Source organism: Hakea prostrata, chromosome 3 (genome assembly GCF_041222555.1).
Source record: "Hakea prostrata isolate BN-2017 chromosome 3, UWA_Hpros_2, whole genome shotgun sequence".
In the NCBI taxonomy this organism is placed as follows: domain Eukaryota; kingdom Viridiplantae; phylum Streptophyta; class Magnoliopsida; order Proteales; family Proteaceae; genus Hakea; species Hakea prostrata.
In genome coordinates, this window is record NC_142602.1 from 15458376 (window position 1) to 15472810 (window position 14435).

Sequence of the window (14435 nt, forward strand, 5' to 3'; positions counted from 1 at the left end):
CAAAAAGGTTATCCTAACTGATTTCCATCATTTCTACTCTCATTCCCTTTCACTTGCTTCTAGACCACATTCATAAAGTGTTTCATGATTTTTCTTTTCTTTCCCGTGCATGTAACTAGTTCTTATGTAATAAAATTAGGCTTCAACACTTAGAAAAACCGAGGGCAACCAACACAGATGACTCCTCTAAACCACATTCAAGTGTTTCATGATTTTCCTTTCCTTTCCTCCTATGCATCTAAATACTTCTTATGTGATATAAATTGGGCTTCAGCATTTCCAAAAAAGTGAGGTCAACCACCATAGATGGCTCATTTAGACCACATTCAAGTTTTTCATAAGTTCTCTTTTCTTTCCTCTCATTTAGCCAAACAAATATATATGTCCTTAGTGTAGTTGATTTGTCAACATAATTTCTATCTTGCTAAACAAGAGTTTAAACATGATCATTTGAAAATCATGAACTTGAAATTCAATTCATCTATTTATGCTTTGATTCATTTTCTTCTACTTTGATTGTCTACTTTCCGACCAATTTTAAGAAACCAATAGAAGCCAGAAGAGTATGCTAGTTTGAGGAAGAGGAAGAAGAAGAAAAGAAAAGAAAAGAAACAGGGGATGTATTAGAACAAAAGTAATCACCAAAGGAAAAGGAAAAAAGGTTAGAAACCTAAAATACTTACCTCAATTCCCCATTCTTGATATCCAACAGCTTCATTCTCCCCCATCAAATTCGATACAAGCAAAAGAAGTTGAAACATTGTCGTCTTCTTTCACTGTCTCTCTAGCCAGCGATTTCAGTATAATTTTGGTCGATCTACGATGATAGTACATATAGAGTCGAAGACGAAGCGTAGAGCACTGTTTTGGTTACTTTCGTAATACCCAAACTTATATTAGCTAGTCTCGTTGAACGAAACTCGCGGTGGTTAGTTTTGTAAAAATAAAGCCAATAATGGCTAATCACGTTATTTTCCCTTTTCTTAACATTTGATGTGTACAGAAAGGGAGGATTTGAATTGAAATCTAAAACAACTAAAGAACCACAAAAATCCAATAAAGCAGAGAAATAACCAAATTGGTCGATTAATCAACAAAATACATTTAATCCCTATACAACTATTCAATTTATGCTTCTGTTATGTAATACAAAGGGCTAAAATGCAAAATATGATATGATATGATATGCCTTTTGATTTGGAAAATATTCAGCATTACCAAGACCTTCATGACTCTGCTGCAAAGAATTGCGAACTTGTGGGTTGGAAACGCAAAACATAACCACAAGCTATTTGTGGCCCTGAAGCCTGAACCAACATGGATCTAATGTATTGATCAATCAAAGCATCCACACAGTATCCAATTCATGGTAGTCATTCATATGATCTCCAAGCATGCAACAACATATGACAGTTCGAATGATTATGAAAAAAATGCAGTGTGGCCAGAAGAATCCCAAATGTGTCTCATGGGTTAAAAGGTTTCCAAGTACCGCATCTCCCAAGGAATTATTTTCTCTGCCCTTCCTGCTACTCCTTTCCTGCATTTATCAGAGTGCAAGTCTATTGCAGAGAATGGTGGACTGAAGATGGGTCGCAAGGTTTGACACGACATTTTTTTCACAAAGAGGCAGCTCTCATAGTCAAACCTGCTTCTTCTTCTTATTTTTTTCCCTTTTCCCACCTCTACTCTGTCAATGTTTCACCATAAGCATATCTTTGATAGGATGATAACCAACTTTAAGCATCTGCAACCATAATTCTTCTGATACAGTGTATATCTCTTCCATCTTTGGGTGTGACATATCTTCTACCGCGAAAACATGGGCACCATCTTTAATCTCTATCCAGCTCTGGCCTGGATTCTTTCTAACACCCGTGTTTTTCATCATTTTTCCTGCACTCCTTTCCTGCATTTATCAGAGCGCAAACTCTAGTGCAGGGAATTCTGGACTGAAGATGGGTCATAAGGTTTGACATAACATTTTTCACAAAGAGGCAGCTCTCATAGTGAAACCTGCTTCTTCTTCTTCTTTCCCTTTTCCCACCTCTACTCTGTCAATGTTTCACCATGAGCATATCTTTGATAGGACGATAACCAACTTCAAGCATCTGCAACCATAATTCTTCTAATACATTGTATATCTCTTCCATCTTTGGGTGTGACATATCTTCCACTGAGAAAACATGGACACTATCTTTAATCTCTATCCAGCTCTGTCCTGGATTCTTTCTAACACCAGTGTTTTTCATCATTTTTCTCACTTTGGCAACATCATCCCAGCTACCCATTGATGCATAGATGTTGCAGAGAAGCACATGAGCTGCAGAATTAGAGGGATCCAGTTTCAAAATGCTCTCAGCAGCTCGCCTGCCGATCTCCAGATTTCTGTGGGTCCTACATCCTGCAAGCAGCGTCTTCCAGATCACAATATCAGGCTCAAAAGGCATTTGATTTATGAAGTTCTCAGCTTCTCTAAGGTTTCCAGCTCGTGCAAGCAAGTCAACCACGCAAGCGCAGTGCTCCCTTGTAGGCACAATCCCATGTTCAATTTCCATGGATTTGAAATACTGGCACCCTTCCACAACCAAACCAACATGACTACATGCAGAGAGAACTCCAACAAATGTGATGTGGTTTGGTTTAATACGTAACTGACTCATTGTTCTAAATAGTTTAAGAGCTTCCTCCCCATATCCAAATTGAGCATACCCAACAATCAAGCTACTCCATGAGATAACATCAGGACTACTCATGAACTCGAACTGTTTCCTAGCACCGTCAAGGGTTCCACATTTGGCATACATGTCAATCAATCCATTCGCAACCAAGTTATGAGCCTCCAAACCTGTTTTTAGAGCATAGTCATGTACTTGATAACCCATTTCCATGGATGCTAAAACTGCACAAGCACCCAACACATGAGTCAATGTGATCTCATCAGGCTTTTTTCGAGAAAAAAGCATAAGTTTCAGTAATCTGAAAACTTCTTGTGCCTGATTATGCAGCATGCATGCAGTAAGAACTGAATTCCAAGAAACTAAATCTGCAGAGGCATGCAGCTCTTCAAAGATGTTGAATGCATCAGCCAGATTTGAACACTTTGTATACATGTTGAGTAAAGTGTTACATACAGGGACATCCAAATTGAAACCCATCTTAGTAATGTAGGCATGTAACTGTTGACCTTGATGCAGCATAGCATAATTTGTACAACAACAAAGCAAACAACGAATTGTGATCTCATCAGGAATAAATCCCAAATGCCTCATCCTAGAAAAGAATGACATAGCGTCTCCAGCATCACCTCCATAAGAAAATCCAGCAATAATTGCATTCCATGAAACCAAATCATGCCTCTCTATTTGATAAAAAGCTGTTTTTGCTGAATCAAACCCACCACATTTTGCATACATATCACTAAGTGAACAATTTGCAAAGGCATCTCTTCCAAGTCCAAACTTTATAGCCACCCCATGTATCTGCCTGCCGTATTCCATCTGTAGAAGACTACTACAGGCCTTAAAAATACTTCCAAAAATATATTCATTGGGCTGATAAACATCCATAGAAAGCATATCTTTGAAAAAGCACAGAGAGTCAAATTCAAAGCCCTGCTGAGCAAGGCCAGCAATCATTGAACTCCATGAAATTAAATCTTTTTCAGGAATTTTATCAAAGACAACTAACGCATCGTCAATCCGATCAAGCTTTGTGTACATTGCAAGAAGAGCATTTTGTGCAATAAGATGAGACCCAAATTCAGATTTTAACACATGGGCATGCACCTGCCTCCCTAACTCTACATCATTGAAACCCGAGCATGCTTTTAATATGCTCCCGAAGGTGAACTGATCTGCCATAAAACCTGATCTTTGCATATCTATATATGTTTTCAACCCATCACCCTCTTCATGATTCCGTGAGTACCCAGAAATCATTGAACTCCAAGAAATCATATTTCTTTCAGGCATTTCGTAGAACACCTTCTGTGCATCTCTTAGCGACCCACACTTCCCATACATTGTAAGGATATGATTCTGAAGAATGATGTCTGGTTGAAAACCAGAGTTCAGTAGATGATTATGAACCTTTCTTCCATAATCTAGAGATTTTAGAGTTGAACAACCAGAGAACAAATAGGCATAAGTACTGGGGAATACCCGGAAATTAGTTCTGCTTTGAAGGTAATCAAAAGCTTGGAGAGCTTCCTTAAAGAGGTTTTGCTTGCACAAGGAGCTAATATGGTCGTTGCTGTATTGTTCTGTCCTAAAGCTGAATGACACCAGTGATAGGTCGTTATACTGATGCTTATTGCCGAAAACTAGCCGTTGGGACTTCAAATGTTTCATCATCCTAAGGATTAGGAGGCAGACAGTGCTGGGTTCATGTGTTCCTTGTGAGTTCACTTGCTAAATTCATAATTTCGTCCGGAGTTGTTCAACAGTAGCCCTCTGTTGATGCTTTGCTCCTTCTAAATCTCACGTGAGCGAGAGAGACTGGGAATTCATTGTCACTATGAAATCTTGGAAGAACGCATGAATCAGATCTCGGTGGTGAGTGAGTGACTTCCTGCTGCAAATAAAAATCGTGACTTGACCCAGCCACCGGGGCCAACGAGAGTTTAGGCCTCACCATAGAGACCCACACGTAAATAATCGGTCATCAGACCGGTATGGGGACGGTCCGGGTTGATATTGACCGGTACCTATTACTAAAAACCAGATTCGGGTTCAGAGTAACGAAGAGGGACGATGGATATGATCCTCCCGCTCTAACAGCATTTTCTTCCTCCGTCTCTCGTTTCTGATCTTATTTCTGTCCACCAACGGGTCCATTTTACCAGAAGTCTCCTCCTGCTGTTTATGGGTCTCGCCAACGAGATTGAAGGAGTGTCAGGGACTCGGACAGAGCCATCGACAGATGGAGTAAAGAGCTTCAATGGCTGAACAAGGAAAAATAACTCATTTAGCTTAAACAGGTAGTTCCTCAATAAGTAGAGTCTTAGTTTTCTTCTTCTCTTTTATTTTTTTTGAAGCAATTCTGGATTGTGCCAGTTTTTGGGAAATGCTTCTGTTAAGGAGAATGCGACGGTGTTGTTCTAATAGTTTCTCGGAGGTTGTTTCTTTGATCCCAGTCGGCTAAAAAAAGGTTTTGGTGTTAAAATTACGTTCAGAAATAGATGGCAATCGAAAAATTCAATTTTCTTTTTCAGCATACTCTTCAATTTTGTAGCTAACTCAGAAAATTAGATACCCAAATAAGATAAGGAAATGGAACGAATTGTATATAGATGGAAATAGGAACACACAGTATGTTGCGGAGATGCAGAAGCGGAATCAGAATTTGAAGAAAAGAAAATGGGTTTTAGGATCAAGATATTGTTTATATTCTCCCCCTCAGTGCAGGGTGTAGCGCGATGTATTATCTGTTGAAATTTCGGAAAGCATATGTGTTTTCTGAGTACGGATAGCTTCTTTACACATTTCAACGTAGTGAGAGTTTTCCTGGATGTAACCAACAAAAGGAACTCGTTATCAATATCCATCCAGAAAGTTCTCATTCATGAATACTATATGCTTGTGTAAAGTTTCCAATCATAACCCAAAAGCTAGTGATGAGTTTGAGAGACCAGTCATCTGCCACATCTGAGTATGGCTCATGTAGCTACTGGTTCCAAACCTCTCAATTGCCTTCGCTACAGAACTTTTGACCACTTGTCATAGCATATCTGTGCAATCTACTACTAGTAGTTAGTTAGTTTTTAAGACCCCAGGTGACAAGAAGGAATGCTGTTTCTTGGGGAATCATGGACGAGGGGTGGGGGTAGTCTAATAAACAGGAATCTCTTCACTTGTATGATATAACCTGTTAAGTTGTCTGTAATACTGCAGGGGTGTAATTGTTAAGCCCGTGGTAGTATGGTCATTAATTACAGTAGTTAGCTTATTCCTGTTCTAGTTGTTAGTTGCTTAGTTAGTCTTCTATCTGTTCTCTACTTCTATTAGAGGCTTCTACTGTGAGTGTAATCAGTTTGGTTTTTTGTTTATAAAGGTGCAATTTATGTGGGAGGACTACTGCAGAGACTTTTCCATAACCAGCAGCAGTCATGTTTGTCTGTTCATTCTTCTTCATCTCTCATTTCTCTTGAGGTGAGCAGCTACAATTTGCCACAACTATCTACGATGAAGTTCTAGGTCTATATCAATGAAAAAGTGGTTTCTTTGGTTGTGATGTCAATATGAAGACTACTATCTACCACTGGCTTCAATGGAGACTTATGATATTTGTCAAAGCTGTGAAGAACAAACATTCCTGCTGTTCCTACTTGTCAACAAACATTTCTGTTATAGGTCATCTAATTTCCTTTTTGATCAACTTATCTACTTCTTGGTGAGATTTATTTGCACTAATAAGGTTGCTAGTGATCATGATCACATTTTTGCTTTCCTTTTGTTTTCTGCATTTTGTTTTTAGGATGCCTTCCCTATAGGTCAAAGTTTATTATGTGGTATGACAAGGAAAAACCAATAAAGAAATGTTTTACTATGTTGCTTAGAGAAGCATTATATCATAGGTGAACAATCCACTATAGAAAAATATGAATGCCTTTTGTGTTACTACTATGACAATTCATTCAGAACAATGGGTCAAGAACACCAAGCTCCATAGCTGTCTAATTAACAGCTTCTTCAAGATTGAAAGGACATGTTAGTCTATTATTTTGTCAATTTTCCTGTTCTAACATACCTTCCCCCTCTCCCCCTGCAGAGTAGTTTTGTCCTGCCGTATATATTTCCAATGATGGTAGCATCCTTTTCAAGAACTTCCGATGCTTTTCAAGTTAATCCATTTCCAAGCTCCAGAAGACAACTTGATTCACAAGATGCTCTCTCTCTCCTCCAAAAGTGTCGTGGATTCAAACAAGTGAAACAAATTCATGCACAAATTATCAAAAATAACCTCTCCCAAAATCAAATGCTTGCATCCAAACTTCTCATGCTTTGTGCATCCTATAATAGAATGGATTATGCTATTCCTATATTCCATCAAATCCAAAACCCTACCACTCACACTTGGAACATCATGATCAGGGCACACACCTTAAATGGCATGTGTCATGATGCTCTCCTCCTATATAATTTGATGATGCAACAAGGTGTGCCACCTGATAAATTCACATTCCCATTTGTCATCAAAGCCTGCCGAGTATCTTCTAGAATTGACAAAGGAAAAGAAGTACATGCACTTTCCATCAAGACTGGATTTTCTGAAGACATCTTCTTGCAGAATAATTTGATCGATCTTTACTTCAAGTGTGGTGATTCAAACTATGCTCAGAAGTTATTCAACACAATGGATATGAGGACTGTGGTTACATGGACGACTATGGTAGCTGGTCTTGTCTCTTCTGGTGATGTAGATGCTGCTCATACAATTTTTGAGCTTATGCCTGTTAGAAATGTTGTGTCATGGACGGCAATGATTGACGCTTATGCTAGAAACCAGCAACCCCAAAAAGCATTTGAACTTTTCAGGCGTATGCAACTAGAGAATGTGAAACCAAATGAGTACACATTGGTTAGCTTGCTTATTGCCTGTACAGAAATAGGAAGCCTGAGTCTGGGAATCTGGCTTCATGATTTTATGCTAAAAAATGGATTTGAATTGGGTATTTTCCTTGGGACTGCTCTTATTGACATGTACAGTAAATGTGGTAGTCTAGATGATGCTAAGAAAGTGTTTGATAAGATGCAACAAAAGAGCATAGCAACTTGGAATTCAATGATCACTAGCTTGGGTGTACATGGAAAAGGAGAGGAAGCTCTGGCTGTTTTTGATGACATGGAGAAGACCAATATACAGCCTGATGCAATTACTTTTGTGGGTGTATTATGTGCATGTGTACAGACAGGTAGTGTTGATGAGGGTTGTAGGTATTTCAATTGTATGACCGAACGCTATGGTATTTCACCTACCATAGACCATTACAGCTGCATGTTTGAGCTGTTGAATCGTGCTGGAATGCTGAATGGAGTTTATGAATTAAGGGAGATATTGCCAGTCAAGCCAGATTCTGATAAAGTGGAAGCTTTGCTTAATGAATACAGGGTCAATGATAAGGCTGATATACAAGAAGTTATTTACGAGCATGTCGGGAAATTAAACCGTATGAGAATTGGACATCTTTGTGAATGACCTAATCTTCAGTATCAGTATATGAGGAGCATATGATTGTTTTGGACAGAGAAACCAATGCTGTATCTTATACTAGACAAACTTTAAGCTTTGAACAGACAGGTTTCATGGCTTAGGAGCTGTTTCTGTCACTGAATGGTTTGCTCGTGCAATGGAACTGATGATCAGTGGATTTAACACACTTCTTCTTACAACCTCAGGTACTCTTATAAGTTTATCAGTATGGCTTATAAAATGTTTTCTTTTACCATAATCATGATAAGTTATGTGAAGATATACTGCTTGTGTAAAAAAGGGCTAACCCTTGCACCTGATCTGATGATCCACCCTTCCTCCTGCATCATCTGGTTTTAGTAGTTAATCTTTGATGTTATCTTCATCTTTTTCTAGATTTGCTGGATAAAACATGGTGGGTTCTTTGGCAGCAGAAAATCAGTACACAATTTCTGCAGTCATGAAGTCTTTGGATGGGGATATAGGTTGAAATGGATATGGAGTGGGTCCCACATATGTTTGGATGGTGTTTTAGTGGAAGGGAAGAGAGGGAGAGGGAGAGGGATCACCCATTTTTGTTTTCACTTTCTCTGATATCTTCTGTGTTTCTCCACTGCAACGTCCAAGTCGATCAACAAAGATTTATAATTGTGGCAAACAACCTTGACTTTCATAAACAGTCACGTGGTCGTTTAATTACTTGTTAGAATTCTAATTCGTTTCTCTTTCTCTCAGTTCTCATGTGTCACGTCTGATTTGTCAATGCACACTGCACAGAACTTGTCAAAATGCAAGGAGAGCTAGAAATGTTGGTGCTGTAGTTTTTGGAAGAACATCAGCACTGAAACCCAGATTCCATCTTCATTTGAGCAGCTTTCTGCCAAATAGAGGATTTCTTCGCAAAGTGGTGGGAATTGTTGAAGACCTCTACATGGTTCCATGACTACTGCTTCCCTGTTTCAGGAAAAAGCAACTTTCATCAACAACCCCATTGGTGACCATTTGATCTTAGCGTTGATGAGGTGTCTATCTGGAGGCTCAAATGCAAAATGATCAGATTCATGATTAAAATGAATCAACTTTATCATTCAAAATAGATGCAACAGATATGCAAAAAAATTGGAGCTTGATTGCTTTTCTTGGTACACAACTTGAATGAATATACTCAATACTGCAATTCTTACCATAACAAGGAAAACGGATATATTTGTAGAATTTTCCATTTTTACTCTTTAATTGTCACAATTTTAATTCTCAGATTTTTTTTTAAAAAGCAGAGTTGATATATAAAGCTTATCGGTTTGAATAGGTTTTGGATTCATATGATTACAGAGACTACAAAATATCCAGTTTAGGATTTACATAATAATGGTACTTTTTATATTGCAAATTATATGGTAATGGTACCTTCTGTTATTGCTGAAATGGCTGAGGAATCTTGGTTGGGTTATTGTGAGTAGATAAATCCATGAGAAGCACTAATAATGCTACTCATCTTGGTATCTAAATAATGTTACAGAGTTTACATGCTGGGATTTTCTTCTTTGATTAAGGCTGAAATGGACCAAATGGTGGAAAAGGGCAGAATGGCGGAGTGGGGCAGAAAGGAAAGGGGGTTTCAATTGATTCAGATTTTAGCTTCCATTAAAAGGAAAACCACTGGCTGCTGGTGTTTCTGTCAGCAGCTTCCTGTGCCTTTGTGCTATGTTGGAGAACCTCTGGGAAAAAGCACTCAGTGCATTTGGCTTCAGAAATGCTTTCTGGTTTGCAGATGATGCTACTGAGTTCAATGAAGCTGACTTTAGTGATGCTACAATGTAGTCGGAAAAGAAGCCCATGGTGTATATTGTGGTTCTATGCTTATATTTTCAAGTTGAGATCCTCGCCTGCAAGGGTAGAGAACTATACTTTTTTTAACATCTCTCCACCATATATTTAAGAGCGAGATCTATCTTTAGCTCACCTTGTCAATGCTCAAAAGTGAACTCTCCTGAATGTATGGTAACACTACCAACTCCTTTACCGGCAGGGGTAGAGGATCTGGATCTACATTTTCATTGCAGATGTACCCCCTTCAACCACCGTGCATGCATTATGGTGCATTTGATTCACAATCGCACTGGAACCCTAGAATTTCCCAATTTTTTGATATGTAAACAATAGGGTACTCGAAAATTGTTGGGACCGACACCAGTGAAATTTGGATCAAAATCCTCGGTGGCCATTTCCGTGGCCTTACCTGGCTTTGTAATGTGGGAACATAAGGTTCGAATGCTTGATACCGGACCGTTAGGGTGATAATGAGCATCGGAAACTGAAAGCAGTATGGACCGGGTTCATAAACTGATCTCAAACCGGCTGGGTTGGTCCAAAATCCGTACCAATTTGCAGGCCACGGTCTAATAATAGTGTCGCCCCTAACCCACTGTGAAATCTAGAGGAGTTCGGCGAAAATGGCGATGACAGCAGCATCAATAGCAGCAACATCATCCATCGTTTTCCTTTCACGGCAAAGGGCCAAAAGTTTCTTCATTCCTTTAGCCTCGTTTTCAGGCCAACACACACCATTACCCACAAGGCAGCTCATCCTCTACACGAAACCCGGTTGCTGTTTGTGCGATGGCCTTAAAGAAAAGCTTCAAGCTGCTTTCTCTCTCACTGTTCCAGATTCACTCCATGATGTCAATTTGCAGGTTATGTCCCTTTATCTCTTGGATGATGTTGTTTTCTTACGCGAAAATCTGATTTGTTTGATTTCCCATTTCAGATAAGAGATATTACCACTAACCCCGAATGGGAGAAAGCTTACCAATACGAGATACCTGTGCTGGCCAGAATTCTTTCTGATGGAAGAGAGGTCAGTTCGCTTATTTTGTGCCAATCTGGGTTGTGTACGTTTTAATTTTTCAGATGGATTTTTGGATTTCCAGGTGCCTTCTTGCTTTTGTATGATGTTTACTTTATACGCTCTGAAATTTGATAGCGCTAACGTTAATGAATGGAGATTGTCAGAGTGTCTGTGCTGACAAATTTCACATTTTCTTTTTCTGCCTTTTTTGGGTTAGGAACGTAGGATAGATGTAAAACATGTCTTGGTGTCCTTGGTCTTGGAAGCTGAGTGAAAAAAGGAGAAAAGAAAACCTGAGTAGTGGTGGGTGAAGGAGTTCAAGCCGTCTGTGTGCTTAGTGCTTGCGCGTGTGGTTTACATAGTGATAATCTGTTATCAATTTTATTCTAAATAGTATTGTACTGCCAAATTGCAAGCATCTCACCTCCTAGTGCTCCTAGTGCTGTTTCATGTTGGGCTTTTCTACTTTTAATCCACTGATGAGAACAATAAGAGCTTCGAATTAATAGATGTTACAAAGAAAATAAGGATTAATATAACTTGCATCCCAAGAGACTAGATAAAAGGGTAAAAAAGCTAAGGAGTTAGATGACTTTAAACTTTTTACACTGGAGATAAAAGTATTGAAAGTTGAGTATGCATATTAATGGATAAAGTTTTAAAAATTGATGTGGTGGATGTTAAAAGATTAGCCGAGGATTATAACTATCAAGCTTGTATTGGTCTTGTTGGTGTCAACCTGATTTTTTACTCATTGCTAGGCACTGTGGCAACTGGCAACTACAATAGCAAATAGACATAACATGCCAGGAGTCCACCTGAACCCTTAGTTGGAATCCACCAAGCTGCAAGTGAGAAATCCGCCCAAACTTGTACTGAGTTGCGTCTAATTTGAGTATTAGTCGCGTATATTTCCTTTTATTCTGGTTCCTGTCTTGAAGACTTATGGTATCAGCATCACACAATCTTAGCAATGCTATTGTTTGATGCCCTTCTGTAAATTGCACAAGAATGAAGATTTTGTGTGTTTGTGGTATGGGATCTTGGCTATATCAACATGCAAGTAATTTAATTTATGGGCTGTGATTGTTAAAAAATATTCAAACTTCAATATTTTAAGATTATGTCCATACATGTTTGGTCTTTTGACTAATAGGTTTGGATTCAATGAGATTTTTTTGGGGGTGAATATAAACAATAATGTGTCCCATGCCCACTGTGGGGCATGGACCATTTCGATTCAATGAGATCAGTACGATGATTATATTCATTTGTTGATTTTTATCATATCAGTAATGGATTCATCCAAATTTAAGTTATCTTGCACTATGATATTCTTTTGCAAATGTAATATTACCTTGAATCTTAGGGAAAATGAGATGTATAAGTACACTGCAAGAGTGTGATTTGTGCAAATGTGCATTACACTGTAAAAACCTTCCCATACATATCTGAGGAAACCTCCTAGTGTAGTTCTGATAAATGAAATTGGTACTATCATAACTGGATCAAACAGAGTATAAAATTCCAGAATCATGAGAAATTGTCTAAATCAGAATGTTCGATCCTCCTTATCGCGTGGTCCTTTATCTGCCTATAATAGTAGTTGAAACTTCAAACCAGATGCAAGGGTTGGATGCTTATATGAACAGCTCTTCATATGACTAAGAACTTGAAAATCCGCCAAGCAATCAGATATTTTCACAGGTTTGCCATCCAACTCCACTTGGCAGTTCTCCCGGTAAAATTGTATCTGTAGAAGCTTGGTGTTGTTCCAGAAAATGAATAGCCATAAACAAAACAAGGAGATTGTGTCGAAGCCCCCATTGAGCTTAGAGGTTTCTGGTTTATGAGGTACTCCAATATTTCAATTTATGGACCACCTTTTTTTCTATCACTTCCCAGTTCCCAATATAGGTTGTTTAAAATGATGATGACACTTGCATGTAATGCTTACTTATCAAACTAAAGGTAACATTGTTTGTAAAATATACTCTTTTTTGCATTATTTTGGGCAAAATCTGACTGAAAAAGCATTACAAATTTCAGGAGACACTTCCAAGATTATCTCCTCGTCTTGGAGTTGAGGTCATCCAGAAGAAACTTGCTGCTGCATTAAGAGAATAGGAGATGGCGATTTTTGTGAGCTATGGTTAATGTATCAGTTAAACAATGTAAAATGGTTCTTCTTCTTAAGTGTATGATAAGATCCAAGTTCATTCTTCTTTCAGCAAAGGGTCATCATCATCATTTCCATCCTGAGGCAAGATGTGGCTGATCCCTCTTTTCTGGTGTGTTTAGCGAATGAATGTTTGCTCAAACATTTCTTTCTCAAACCATATTTATTGCCCTGGGATCTACCATCTGTATTGCCAGGTAATAAAGCCATTCTAAGCAAAGCAAGTAAAGACTGCAACAACCATGTGCAGTTCATCAGAGTTTCTTTGTTCTTATAAAGAATGTGACTGGAAATCCATATCTAGCAGACACCTGAATAGATATTGTTATTAAGAAGAATTTGATAGAATATCCGTTTTTGTACATCCAAATTGAGAATGTTCATCAGAAAGGGTTTTCCTCACTTTTTGGAAATCTTAGCTTTTCAATTAACATGAAGTCATCCAAGCAGTGACCCAAAATCGTAAAGTGTTAGACAAACACTGCATTTTTTCAACGATCTTCTCTCTTTTTTCTTCTCAGTAGTAGAACTGGATGCAACGTTCAGTTCCAGGGAGAAATCATGGTCTTGAGGAATTTATATGATTAGTCTATTTGTATTGGCATCAGTGGAAACACACGGAGATCCAGGATCAGGGTTAGCACTAAAAAATTGGTTCCAAGCCAAGATGTCAGTAAAATATAGATTGTTCATCGTAAGTCGCATAAAACAACTCCCTTGAGGTTTCTTCCCTGTAGCATATCATGCTGAGGCTCCTGCAGGATGTTCTCCATCAATTGTGATGGTTCAGTTTGGGCTGACATGGGTGGCTATGTTGTGCTTTCATGTGATGACGGTGGGCCGGTGATATTCTCCATTGCAGGAGCTAGAAGAGATTAGAATATCCTGAAAATGGAGCCTTCAGGAGTTTGGAAGGGTCTCCATCATGCTCTGGATCATTGGATTCAACAAGTTAAGATGCAGTCGAATTCTCTGCTGTGGCAATGATTTGGGTAGATTTTGCATCCCATCCATGGTTTGCGGTGGATCTAGTTAGCTACATTAGAGGGCTTGCCCATCAGTCTGATAATTGTGCCTTCTATGACAATGTGAGAGAATTGAATGCTAGGGTTGATTTTCTAGCAGGATTAGTTACTTCCTATCCACGAAGTAAAATATTCTGGTGAAGATCTTCTTGAGGCACTTTCCCAGAGTGTCCAGAATGATGCTAACGGA

At 38.7% G+C, this 14435-nt stretch overlaps 3 protein-coding genes across 3 annotated transcripts; 2 read left to right on the forward strand and 1 right to left on the reverse strand.

Annotated features, from left to right (window-relative positions):
- Positions 1-1068: 1068 nt before the first annotated feature.
- Positions 1069-4606, reverse strand: LOC149021139 (pentatricopeptide repeat-containing protein At3g53360, mitochondrial-like). The gene is given in 2 exon segments (XM_089149392.1): positions 1069-2087; positions 2090-4606. Coding segments are annotated over 2 exon segments (2304 nt in total). The 5' UTR covers positions 4356-4606; the 3' UTR covers positions 1069-2049.
- A 153-nt stretch (positions 4607-4759) lies between these two features.
- Positions 4760-10388, forward strand: LOC149021140 (pentatricopeptide repeat-containing protein At3g26630, chloroplastic-like). The gene is given in 5 exon segments (XM_089149394.1): positions 4760-4981; positions 6055-6385; positions 6388-6417; positions 6772-8399; positions 8929-10388. Coding segments are annotated over 3 exon segments (1602 nt in total). The 5' UTR covers positions 4760-4981; positions 6055-6241; the 3' UTR covers positions 8200-8399; positions 8929-10388.
- A 192-nt stretch (positions 10389-10580) lies between these two features.
- On the forward strand, positions 10581-13885 carry LOC149021141 (Thioredoxin superfamily protein). Its single transcript, XM_089149393.1, has 3 exons — positions 10581-10886; positions 10961-11050; positions 13091-13885. Exons 1-3 carry the CDS (start codon positions 10647-10649, stop codon positions 13166-13168), a joined length of 408 nt encoding a protein of 135 aa, XP_089005519.1. The 5' UTR covers positions 10581-10646; the 3' UTR covers positions 13169-13885.
- Positions 13886-14435: the final 550 nt, after the last annotated feature.